At 35.7% G+C, this 12,109-nt stretch overlaps 2 protein-coding genes and 2 long non-coding RNA genes across 4 annotated transcripts; 1 reads left to right on the top strand and 3 right to left on the bottom strand.

Annotated features, from left to right (window-relative positions):
- On the bottom strand, window positions 1-2,860 carry LOC133867940 (uncharacterized). The gene is made up of 3 exons (XR_009900238.1): window positions 2,596-2,860; window positions 375-510; window positions 1-281 (listed from the first exon to the last, which is right to left on the bottom strand). It is a non-coding gene; the product is annotated as an uncharacterized LOC133867940 (long non-coding RNA).
- A 910-nt stretch (window positions 2,861-3,770) lies between these two features.
- Window positions 3,771-5,291, top strand: LOC133869594 (tyrosine decarboxylase-like). The gene has a single exon (XM_062306627.1). The coding sequence runs from the start codon at window positions 3,822-3,824 to the stop codon at window positions 5,289-5,291; it is 1,470 nt and encodes a 489-aa protein (XP_062162611.1). The 5' UTR covers window positions 3,771-3,821.
- Window positions 5,292-6,420: 1,129 nt separating this feature from the next.
- On the bottom strand, window positions 6,421-7,240 carry LOC133867580 (uncharacterized). The gene is made up of 3 exons (XR_009900111.1): window positions 7,079-7,240; window positions 6,904-6,992; window positions 6,421-6,801 (listed from the first exon to the last, which is right to left on the bottom strand). It is a non-coding gene; the product is annotated as an uncharacterized LOC133867580 (long non-coding RNA).
- A 76-nt stretch (window positions 7,241-7,316) lies between these two features.
- LOC133869148 (beta-galactosidase 15) lies at window positions 7,317-9,043 on the bottom strand. The gene is made up of 5 exons (XM_062306108.1): window positions 8,710-9,043; window positions 8,294-8,414; window positions 7,682-7,794; window positions 7,513-7,579; window positions 7,317-7,424 (listed from the first exon to the last, which is right to left on the bottom strand). Exons 1-5 carry the CDS (start codon window positions 8,736-8,738, stop codon window positions 7,317-7,319), a joined length of 438 nt encoding a protein of 145 aa, XP_062162092.1. The 5' UTR covers window positions 8,739-9,043.
- Between the last annotated feature and the right edge of the window lie 3,066 nt (window positions 9,044-12,109).

Genomic DNA, 12,109 nt, shown 5'->3' with positions numbered 1-12,109 from the left:
AACAGCAAAATGACAACTAACAACAAAACACGAAACATCTTCTCGTTACGTTGCGCTAATTGTTCCTTACATTTTTTTTCAATCAATTCCTCAACTTTCTCCTCCATTTCTTTCAAATGTTGCACTAATTGTTCCTTGCATTTTTTTTCAATTAATTCCTCAACTTTGTCATTGTCAGCTTGTCTTCTCTCCTCCATCTCTTTCAGATATTGCGCTAATCCATTCTCGTATGCAGACATCTTCTTATCAGCCCATTCAAAAAAATCACAATCACCGGCTTTCTACATGAAAAAAACAAGGGTCAACAAAAATGTCATGAACTACTAACGACGAAATATAACACAAAGCTAATTTAAAAATATAACAAAAATTACCTTGTAGTTATTACATCCATACCACTTTTTAGCGGGATTGGATGTGGTCCAAGAGTACCTTAGACGTGCAGGAATTCCACACTTACATAACGGATGACCGCTTGACAAATCACTTGTTGTAGACATTTACTTGTGCCTAAATTCAGAAGCACATGACATGAGAATTTCCTATATATTGAATTGGGAGGCTAAATATATGTTACTCAAACAAGAAATATACAATCATAACCTTTAGATAAGTGACAAGCTCAGATTCCACCAAAATCCATCTAACATAATAAAAAGAAAAAAAATCCTCAAATTCTACCAATCTTCTATGCATGCGGTTATTAACGAATAACTAGGAGGATCATTGCTATAAGAAAACATCTGTGAATGTTATGTATGGTTTTGGCTTACATGCATGACGTTTCCTATAAACATGACTCCGTGAAGTTTGAAAGTACCTAGGTCCTCCTTTGGTTGGTCTCTCACCCTAGTCAATTTAAATTTTCTGGCATGATCAAATTCCATGCTTTTAACAATAGACCGTTCTGTTGAGAATCGATGATATAGTGAACAAATCTTACCAATCAAAAGTGAAAGAAGAAAAAGATATAGTGAACAGATTGCATATATAAGATAGGTGCTTGAATTTATAAAGTATTTGCTTATGTAACTTCCCAAGAAACAGCAGCATTTTCCACTATAGGCATTAACCACACATGTTATCACCTTTCTATTGCATGTAGGGCCGTATATGAATTGTAGATGTAGTTGTCTGCCTATTTATTTGTATTATCTGTTAGGTTGTTTCTCTTTCAGTTGAGTGGGAAAAACTTTGTTTGTAGCTAAACAAAATTTCGTTATGCAGAGGCCATATCTTGCTTAGATCAGGCAGTAAATCTGTTTTGTGATTTGGTGAATTTGGAATTTTTTTTTTCCTTGCACAGGAAATTGCTGAATTGTACGAGTCCGAACACAACATTGAGCAGGCTATTGTTTACTTTGAAAAGTCAGCCGAATCAGTGCAAGCATAGAAGATTGGTAGAGTCAAGAATGGAAGGAGTGAATGCCGGCCAATGAAAAATATAGAACCAAAAAAATAAATAAATAAATTAAATGCTAAGAAGAAAGAAGATGGAAAGTCTCTTTCAAAATATAAGACTTAAATTAAGTCCGATTATTGCACGTCCAACGTTCCTTAAGTGATAAGTCCAACGTTCAAGACATCAAATAATATAAATAGACATGATTCTCAAACCATCTAAATATACAACTTATTAAAAACAATCAAAGATGTACATTTTTTTTTTAGAATCTATACAATATTCAAAAGTCACCATTTGATCTTTATGAAGAAAGATGAAGTCTCTCTAAAACTAAATGATGGACAATGTGGTAGTCAACATTTAGTCATTTAAGCAAATGAGAATTCAAAGGATTGAGTTTTCCCTCTTCCCTGATTATCTAGCAAAAGGATTAATCTTCCATTACTCTTGATTAGCAAAAGGATTAATCTTCCATTACTCTTGATTAGTTAAAATTATTGCTTTTTGTATGGCAAAGTAGAATTGATTTCTTGGAATATTTGTTACATGTTAGTTTTATAATTAAATTATTTGATTTCATAATTGAGTTGAATTAACTTTCCAAGAGGCCAGATTTGAAGAAGAGCAGAGAGGAGGGTCAAATCTATGATTTGAGAAACAAATCCTATTGGTCCTATTTTTGGATATATATGAAGCTTCAAAGACTGAAGAAGAAGAGAAGGTGCATAGAATCGCTCAAAATGACATGTATCAAGCAAATCCCAAGGCTAATGTGGGGGTTACTACTATGGTCTAAGCTTATGGGTCAGGGAAAGAGTGAGCAATTCTTGTGAACTCTCATGGGTATGAAATTCTTGCCGACTATTTTGATTGAAGTGGACTCTTTGATTTTTCTGTTTGAATTTTTATATGGAGATTTATGGAGGACTTTGCTTTGACAGAGAGTCTGTTCATTTAGAAACTAATTTCAACCCTTCCTTTGAGTATTATTGTTCAAAATGTCTATGGTACATTATGATGCCACTATATTATGAATTGATGGGTATTGTAATAGATTCTTCCTAATATAAGTGGTATTGTAATAAGTAAACCGGAAACCCAATAGCAAAAAACCACAAATAAATCACAGCAAAGAACTAAAGCGACTCTGAAAATAACTGAAAAAACGCAAAAATGGGGGAGATCGGTACCAGAGCCGGAAATGGGTCGCCGGAGGTGGAGAACGAATGGTTTAGCTGGTCGCCGCTGGAACTGGAAGAACGACGGAGTTGGGTCGTGCGTTGAGAACGATGGTGCCGGGTCGTGCGTTGAGAACGGCGGTGGCGGGTCGTTCTGGGCCGGAAATGGGTCGCCGGAACCCTAAGTTTTGGCCGGAGGTGGAGAACGACGGTGGAGAACGAATGGTCGAATGGTCGCCGCCGGAACTGGAACAACGACGGAGTTGGGTCGTTCTGGGCCGGAAATGGGTCGATGGAACCCTAGGTTTTGGCCGGAGGTGGAGAACGGTGCTGGGCTCGGAACGGTGGCGGGCAGAACGACGGTGCTGGGCGGGCTCGGCACGGTGGCGGGCAGAACGGAACGGTGGAACGACGGTGCTGGGCGGGCTCGGAACGGTGGAACGACGGTGCTGGGCGGGCTCGGAACGGTGGAACGACGGTTCTGGGCGGGCTCGGAACGGTGGTCGGCGGTGCTGGGCGGGCTCGGAACGGTGGAATGACGGTGCTGGGCAGGCTCGGAATGGTGGAACGACGGTTCTGTGCGGGCTCGGAACGGTGGTCGGCGGTGGGGAGAGAGGGAGGGAAAATTTGGGGGGAAGCTCGGAGAAGAAATGTGCGAAAATGAGAAAGACATCTGGTTTTGTTTTCAAAATTTGAATTTTTTTGATTTTTTTGATTTTTTTTTTTAAAAAAAAAATAAATAAAAACTGACGTGGCCCTTTCCAAGTTGGAAAGGGCCGGGCAGGGGCCGGCAGGATGGCCCCTGCCTATCATTACTCAAAGTACTGATATATATTCGATCACTTTTTCTCTCAACTTATTCCATCAGTTTCTTTTTGGCATGTGAAAAGATTGTGATATATTGATAGATTTTCTTCATTATTCATTTGCATATATTTTTAATATCATCTTGAAACATTAATTAACAAGAGAGACAGCTTGGGCCCAACATGAACCGTACAAAGGTGGCGGCACGCCGGCACTAATTAAGATTCTATATAATCTATTCATTCGCTTCATTTTATCTCATCAACCAGCCAATAGTTATTCCATAATTACTCGTTTCTTTCCCACACTACTAACTCTCCCTTGTGAAGCTAGAACCATTTCTTTTCTCTTTGCCGAATATGGCTGGCCTAAATTTTTCTATCTTTAAGAACAATCCATTAGACCCTGAAGAGTTCAGGCGGCAAGGGCACATGGTGATAGACTTCCTAGCTGATTACTATGCGAATGTTGAGAAATACCCTGTTCAAAGTCAAGTGGAACCAGGATATCTCCGAAAACGCTTGCCGGAGTCCACCCCATATAATCCAGAGCCCATCGAAACCATCCTCCAAGACGTGCAGGAGCATATAATTCCTGGTATGACACATTGGCAAAGCCCAAACTTCTTCGCCTACTACCAATGTACTAGTAGCATTGCAGGGTTTCTAGGCGAGATGCTTAGTGCCGGATTCAATGTGGTCGGATTCAACTGGATTTCATCTCCAGCCGCGACCGAACTGGAGACAATAGTCGTGGATTGGCTTGGAGAGATGCTCAAGCTGCCCAAGCCCTTCCTTTTCTCTGGCAACGGCGGGGGTGTGCTACAAGGGACCACTTGTGAGGCCATTTTGTGCACACTCGTCGCTGCGAGGGATCAAATGCTATGCCGAATCGGGAGAGACAACATGGGAAAGCTGGTGGTTTATGGCTCTGACCAAACGCACAGTGCACTCCAAAAAGCAGCACAAATAGCCGGAATCCACCCCAAGAATTTCAGAGCCATCATAACCACAAAGTCAACATCATTTGCGCTCTCACCAGACTCGCTACAATCCCAAATTCGCAAAGACATTAAAGCAGGGTTGGTCCCATTGTTTCTCTGCGCCACTGTGGGGACTACTTCCACAGCTGCCGTTGATCCACTGGGGTCGTTGTGCAACGTGGCAAAAGATTATGGCATGTGGGTCCACGTGGATGCTGCTTATGCCGGAAGTGCATGCATTTGTCCGGAGTTCCGTCATTTCATGGACGGTGTTGAGGGTGCGAACTCATTTAGTCTCAATGCGCATAAATGGTTCTTAACCACTTTAGATTGTTGCTGCCTCTGGGTAAAAGATCCGAGTGCCTTGGTAAAATCACTCTCAACCAACCCTGAGTTCTTGAGGAATAAAGCCACCGATTCAAGGCAAGTGGTGGATTATAAAGACTGGCAGATAGCCCTAAGCCGAAGATTCCGAGCCTTGAAACTCTGGTTTGTGCTCAGAAGCTATGGCGTGGCTAACCTTAGGAACTTCATGAGAAGTCATGTTGAAATGGCCAGGCTTTTTGAAGGGCTTGTAGCAATGGACAAGAGGTTTGAAATCGTGCTCCCTAGATATTTTGCTATGGTTTGTTTTAGGATTTCGCCAATAGCAATGGGTAGGCCAAAGGCAGCGCACAAAAATGGTAACGTTGATGAGAAGAAGAAGGTGGACGTAGAAGAAGAAAGTTCAAATGAGGTTAACCAGAAGTTATTGGAGTCGATTAACATGTCAGGCCGCGTTTACATGACGCATGCAATGGTTGGTAATGTGTACGTCATACGGTTTGCCGTCGGCGCGACTCTTGTAGAGGAACGCCACGTTATCATGGCTTGGAAAGTGGTGCAGGACCATGCAACTGCCATACTAAGCACCAACTAAAACTAAGCTTTTGTTATCATGCCGGACAACATTTGACAGACCAGTCAAAGAGGGTATGACCGCCCTTTCACCGATTAATCTGTAATATTTAGATAATTTATGTTTTTTTATGTTATGAATTTGTAATTTTTTTTTAATTTTTATTTTTATTTTTTATGTTGGATTTGTACTTCTTCTTTCTTTCTTTTTAAATCTTTGCTGGCTTGATTATTATGCTCAATAAATCGTTGATTAAAAAAAAAAAAAAAAAAAAACCAAAAACAAAAACATATATAAGGGTGTTTATTATGAGCATTGATTACATGAATATTTTGAAATCGTATCTATCATTCTCTTTTTTTCTCGATTTTACATATTTTTGATATTGCATTATATTTTCAAAACAAATACCTTCAAATTACATTTTTCTCTTAACGAAATTTGGCATGCGCGCAGCTATGCTATTATGAACTCACTACAAAAATTTTGCTCATTAGCGTCGACTCTTAGTGGACGCTAAAAGTCCAAAAGTCGACGCTAATGAGTATTAGCGTCAACTTTTGGACGCTAATAAGTTGACGCTAAAAGCCCGACGCTGACGCTCATCAGCGTCGACACAATAGTTGACGCTGATAATAAACTATTAGTGTCGACATAAGTCGACGCTAATGGTATATACAGTTGACGCTAAAACTTGTACCACATACACTTTAAGTCGACGCTGATGATAGACTATTAGCGTCGACTTTTATGTCGACGCTAATACTCTATTATCAGCGTCAACCCTTGTGGACGCTGATACACTAAAAATAAAAATAAAAAATTTATTAACAGCTTATTAGCGTCGACTAAGTCGACGCTAATACCCATTTTTTTAAAAAATTAACAGTTTATTAGCGTCGACTAAGTCGACGCTAATACCCATTTTTTTAAAAAAATTAACAGCTTATTAGCGTCGACTAAGTCGACGCTAATACCCATTTTTTAATAAAATTAACAACTTATTAGCGTCAACTCCGTTGACGCTAATACCCTATTTTTTAAAAAAATTAATAGCTTATTAGTGTCGACCCAGTGGACGCTAATACCCTAAAAAAATTTAATACGCCATTAATATATTTCCTGTGCTCATGTGCAAAAATTGATCCTTTTATAAATAGGAAGAAAGGCTAATGACAACTTCTAATTAAGCAACTAGCCACGATATCGATCCCTTTATGCCCCACTAATCAAAAACATCAATTAATGGAAAATTCTGTGGTATAATCATCATATGTAGTCAATATCTTACATCTGTTGGGTAACAAGGGTTAAATTTTTAATTTGTACACATGATTTACAAATGCTTGCTAACTTGGCATGCTAAACTCTTGGCTTCATATATACAAGCAAATATGATTTGCCCAACTCCAAATGATATTGCTGTTACAACGTACAAGACATCCAATTTGTTAGATATCTTGTAAACCCCATCTGCTAAAAAAGGTCTTCAGCAGTTCTGTGTGGATCTTGTAAACCCCAACCCTTGAACCTAAAATCATATAATTTGTTAGATATCTGGTATATAAAAGAAAATGCTACAATATTCGTAATTTGTTAACAAAACTAAGGAAAAGATTAAATAAATAAATACCAGCCAGTCCAATTCTCAGTCCACATTTTAGGACTATTGGGATTGTTAGGGGTGAATTGATCACAATACCAGCCATTGCAAGTATTAATCTGTACAAAATGTAAACAAAATAAAAAAATAAAAAAATAAAAATTATATACTTTTAAAAAATAATGGACAATATTATATTATATACCATTGGGGATGGAGCATCCGATTCTTGACACATAACCCAGGGAACACCAATTTGGTAGGATTCAGCCAAACTAGCACACCACTGAACGTATTCTTTTCCATCATTTCCGTAAGACCCAATAACATTCCCGTACTCGTTTTCAATCTTTTGATCATGCGAAGAAAATAACAAAAATTTAATTAAAATAGGCATAAGCAGAAAAAAAAATAATAATAATAATAACTAAATTTGTTTTTAATTATAATTCACAGACCTGAGAAATAATTATAGGCCCGCCTTGTGAAGCAAAGAGATTCTCATGTTTCATCATGTCCACAATCACCGTCATAAAATTTGACATCTCGTTCTAATATATTTGAGACGGATAATTAAATTCTTGTTACTGTAAGAGAATTTAATTTAATTGTAAGTATCAAAGTTTTTAAATTAATTACCATAAACACATCATTTTTGGTCCTGAACTTGATGCCTGGAATGTTGTGCAACCACACTGGAAACCCTCTGCATGGCAAGAATTTTTTAAAAATAAATGAAAGTAAGAGAAAAACCAGAAATTAAAGGTAAAAGAAAATTGATAGATTTAAAGTTAATATGATTAATTACCCGTAATTCCATTCTGCACATACATATGGCCCAATCCTAAGAACGGCATAAAGTCCTTCCTCTTGTATGGTTTTGATATATCTTACGAGGTCAAGATTTCCTGAAAAGTCATACTAAAAAATAGAAAATAAAAATGTCAATTCCCATGATTAATTTCTATTTATAAAACCAAATAAATTAAAAAAATTCAAACTGATAATAATAATAATAAAAAAGAAGAAAAGTAAAGAAAACCTGACGACGTTGAGCCTCATGAGCATTCCAAAAAACGTAAGTCTCAATTGTGTTTCACCATCTGCGCACTGTGGACAGTACTCACAGTGCGCAGATGGGGTTTACAAGCTTCCCTAGTTCATAGAAACTAATTAACGCATTGATTTAGAGTTACCTAAATGTGAAATCTGTCATTTACATCAAACTTCGACTCCAACCATTTTACAAATATATCATAAAATCAAAGGCACCAACAGTTACAACATAGACAAGCAACATAGAATTTCACTTACAACCATTGAGAATAAAAAAATGTGCAATTATATAGAAGATAGTCCATCAAATCTTTAAGTACAGAACAAAATAAAAAGAGACATTGACAGGACCCAAAATAATTACCCGGTGAATGGAAAAGTCATTGTAACTCTTAAGTTCTTCAATTACTTTGTCCAAGGTACATTCAAAGCCAAACGCATCCATTGGGTGTAACTTGTTAGCAAAACAAACAACGTCCTCATCACTATAAAACATACCAGATCAGAAGCTAGATTATAGATAAACACAATATTTAAATGATTTGAAGTAAATAAATGATATATAGAACTCCAAAATCATAAAATGCAGCACCTTACGAAACTGAACAAAATAGTTGGAGATGTACAACAGAAACAGAGCTGGAAAGATATAAAAGATTTTCAAAGAAGCATACTATGGATATGAAAAATAATTATAGACTTTCTTATGACAAGCGCAAATTAACAGTTTAATCATAGAGATAATATATGTTTGCAATGAGAAAAGGCAAAAACATCTACCTGCTCTCAACAAATCTGTCTGTAGGCATCTCCTCAAACCTGCAGAACAGGTCAGTACCATTCACAATCGACACCAATGGCCTAGTCACCACCGCCACTAAACCAAAAATATTGCCTATCTATATCTATTGTCGTCCTGCAAACACTTTAAAAAGACTGATTAAGATATATATATATACTCCCTTGCATTGTTTACTCAAAGTTCTTTAACCTTCATAAACATGTCAAGGGAGGTTTACTAACTCAAAGTTCTAAAACTGAAAGTTGTTTGAAGGTCTTAATGTAATACAAAGTAGGTTTACTAACTCAAAGTTGATCAACCAAAAATTGTCTGAATATCTTTTCGTTTATCTTTGTGCCACCGCATTTCTTCGGCTATCTCTTTCATCATAAAAAACCGTTGTAGCTGTGGTTTTATTGGGAAGTACCGTAAGACTTTTTGAGGTATTTTCTTTTTTCCGCCTTTGACACTACGCCATCTAGAAGTTTTGCATTTTGGGCATTCCACTTTATCTGCATATTCCTTCCAAAAAAGCACACATTCATTCTTGCAAGCATGTATATTTTCGTAATCAAAGCCCAAGTCTCGCCTTAATCGCATTGCTTCTCTGTACGAAGATGGCAATGTCTCTCCATCTGGGAGGGCCTTCTTTATCAAGTCAATCATCATATCAAATGCTTTGTTACTTATATTGCAAATCGTCTTGATATGAAGCATCTTTAGTACGAAAGCAATTTTTGTGAATTTCTTACAGCCTGGATAGAGATCACGAAGCCCATCTTCCAACAATTGATAATTAAAGGAGTTGATCTCTTCATGAACACCGGTCTTGGGACCTTGTGAAGTAGAGGATTCTCCTATGTTAGCATCTAGGAATGTCCCCATACAAACATCGCCAATCAATTCTTCAACTGCATCAACCTCCTCTATTGTTTCACTTGTATCAGTGTGCATGCTTGCATAAGTATTTACCCCAACCTGATCATCTTCACCATGAAAAATCCATCGAGTGTATGTCGAATTAAATCCGTATATAAACAAGTGACCCTTCACCATGTTAATATGACGATAACATCGATTCGCACAATCTTTGCATGGACACAATATCATACCACGTACATCCATACATTTAACTGCCATTCTCATGAATTCTTGAACACCTTTTTGAAATCGCGCTGAACAACGGGTAGTATCCCGCATCCAACTCCTATCCATCACAACGTTCCTATAAAATGTAACTTTGTTCCTACCTTTATGGACAAGTACAAGGAAGGTCAATAAGAAACAGATACATAACAGAAACAGGTACATAACAAAGAAAACAAAAACTACACATGTGATTTATATGTCTTATGAATTGCAAGAGACAATGCAAGACATGGTATGATGTGATTTAATAGCTACCATTATGCATGCAATAGCAAAACATTCTTGCTTTTCAACACTTCTCATTTGACTATGACTGTTATTTAGCATTTAGAGTTTTCTCATTTTTTTCCATATATTTATTATAGGATCAACTGAACTCAAGGGATGTTGCCTTTGATGGCTAATTTGGCACTCAACAAATCGTGCAGGGAATGGTAAGATCCTTCTTATTAATACATACCTATTAAGATTCTCCTAAGAAATAAAGGCACTTGAAAAAAATAGCATTTTTTAATTAATCATGGTAAAAAAAAAATGAAAAAAATAATTACACATTCAATCATTATAATATGTAATTATTTTGTTTGTAAGTAATTCTTTTAATCTTAAATAGGTACCCATGGTAATAAAATATGAATTAATCTGGATATATATATATATATATATATATATATATATATATATATATATATATATATATATATATATATATATATATATGAAAAACTGAAAAGGAGAGAGAGATCGAGTAAAAAAAATTGACTCAAAATCTCAAAAATGAACTCTTAAAAATAACATAAAATTCAACTTAACTAAAGAATTAATTAATAAGCGAACAACTAATTAATGATTTAAAAAAAAAAAATCAGAATACAAAATTGACATATACAATAAATAACATACATGATATTGCCATTTAAAGTAATAATAATTAATATTCAAAAGTGGTAATACAACTTTTTTTTTTAATGAAGACTCAAAACAAAAAATAATTAGACAAATTTGTCCTTTCAATCATTTTTATTAAGTTTATATATATATATATATATATATATATATATATATATATATATATATATATATATATATTAGTTGTTTGGGATCACAAATTCTGAGGATAACATTATTAAAGCCTTTGTTGACTATAGTGAAAACAGAGCTAATGACCAAACATTCAAAGGAAATCCATGCCTTAATGTGCTTCTTAATTTAGGTGATTCAATATTTGGGTTTGGAAGGAGTTAGTTGCACATGCCTCGAGCTTATAACTAATGCTTCGGACCAGTTAACTGTCAAGAATTTTACAGCATTTCCAACAAAATTCTCACTTACCTAATGTTCAAGGCAGTGGCAGAAATGTAACTTAATTACAATTTCTATTCTCATGCCTAGTGTGTTAATTTATAATTAAATTGGAACTCAATAGAATCATTGATGTTCTCTATAATGTTAGGTAACTATAATTATATACTTCATATAATTAAAACATATAACAAAAACTATATTCATAAACAATTAATTTAGAAAAGAGCAATTTAAATATAAAAGCTTAATTAAAGTAAAAGTTTGATTACATACCTCTCACTTCTCAGGTTCTATTAAAAAAAAAAAAACTGAGCAATTAATTTGAATTGTTAAAGGCATTGAAGTAATTAAGAAGAAATTATGTAAGAAAAAATTCAAAATCACAAATTGTTGAATTGTTGAATTGTTGAAAGGCTTCTTATTTATCTACAGCAAGATAATTTGACAAATTGTAAATACCCAAATAGCACTACGTTTTAGTGTTTCACACATCAAGGTTTTAACTTTTAAATATATACCTCTATTTGACAAATCGAAGTCTGTGCCAAGAGTAAAAAAAAAGCAAAAAGAAAAAGTCTTGCATGTGCACTTTGCTCTTAAGTCAAACGTTTTCGGCCACTGCAATGTTTGTCTCTTATATATTAAATCGCAAAGATTCTATTAAAGTTATACGCACCGTTTTGGTAGGAGAGTTTAGTTGTCTTCTTCCTTCGTCCTCTAGCCCTAAATCTCTGAAAATATGTTTCCCCAAAACCTCTGAAATTTCTACAATTCCCACAATTTTGACTTAAATCTTCAAATGGGCATTCAAAGAAAGCTTACCAATTCATCATTATCAACTAACACTGAAATTTGAACCCCAATAGGAAAAGAAAGCAAGATTTGAGCGAGAGAGAGAGAGAGAAAGAGAGGATTACCTCAAGTAGTTGCCCAACCAAATCCTCT

The sequence above is a fragment of the Alnus glutinosa genome, chromosome 5, assembly GCF_958979055.1.
Source record: "Alnus glutinosa chromosome 5, dhAlnGlut1.1, whole genome shotgun sequence".
Lineage (NCBI taxonomy): Eukaryota > Viridiplantae > Streptophyta > Magnoliopsida > Fagales > Betulaceae > Alnus > Alnus glutinosa.
The sequence above is the reverse complement of the archived record's forward strand: the minus strand, read 5'-3'. Positions and strand labels throughout refer to the sequence as shown.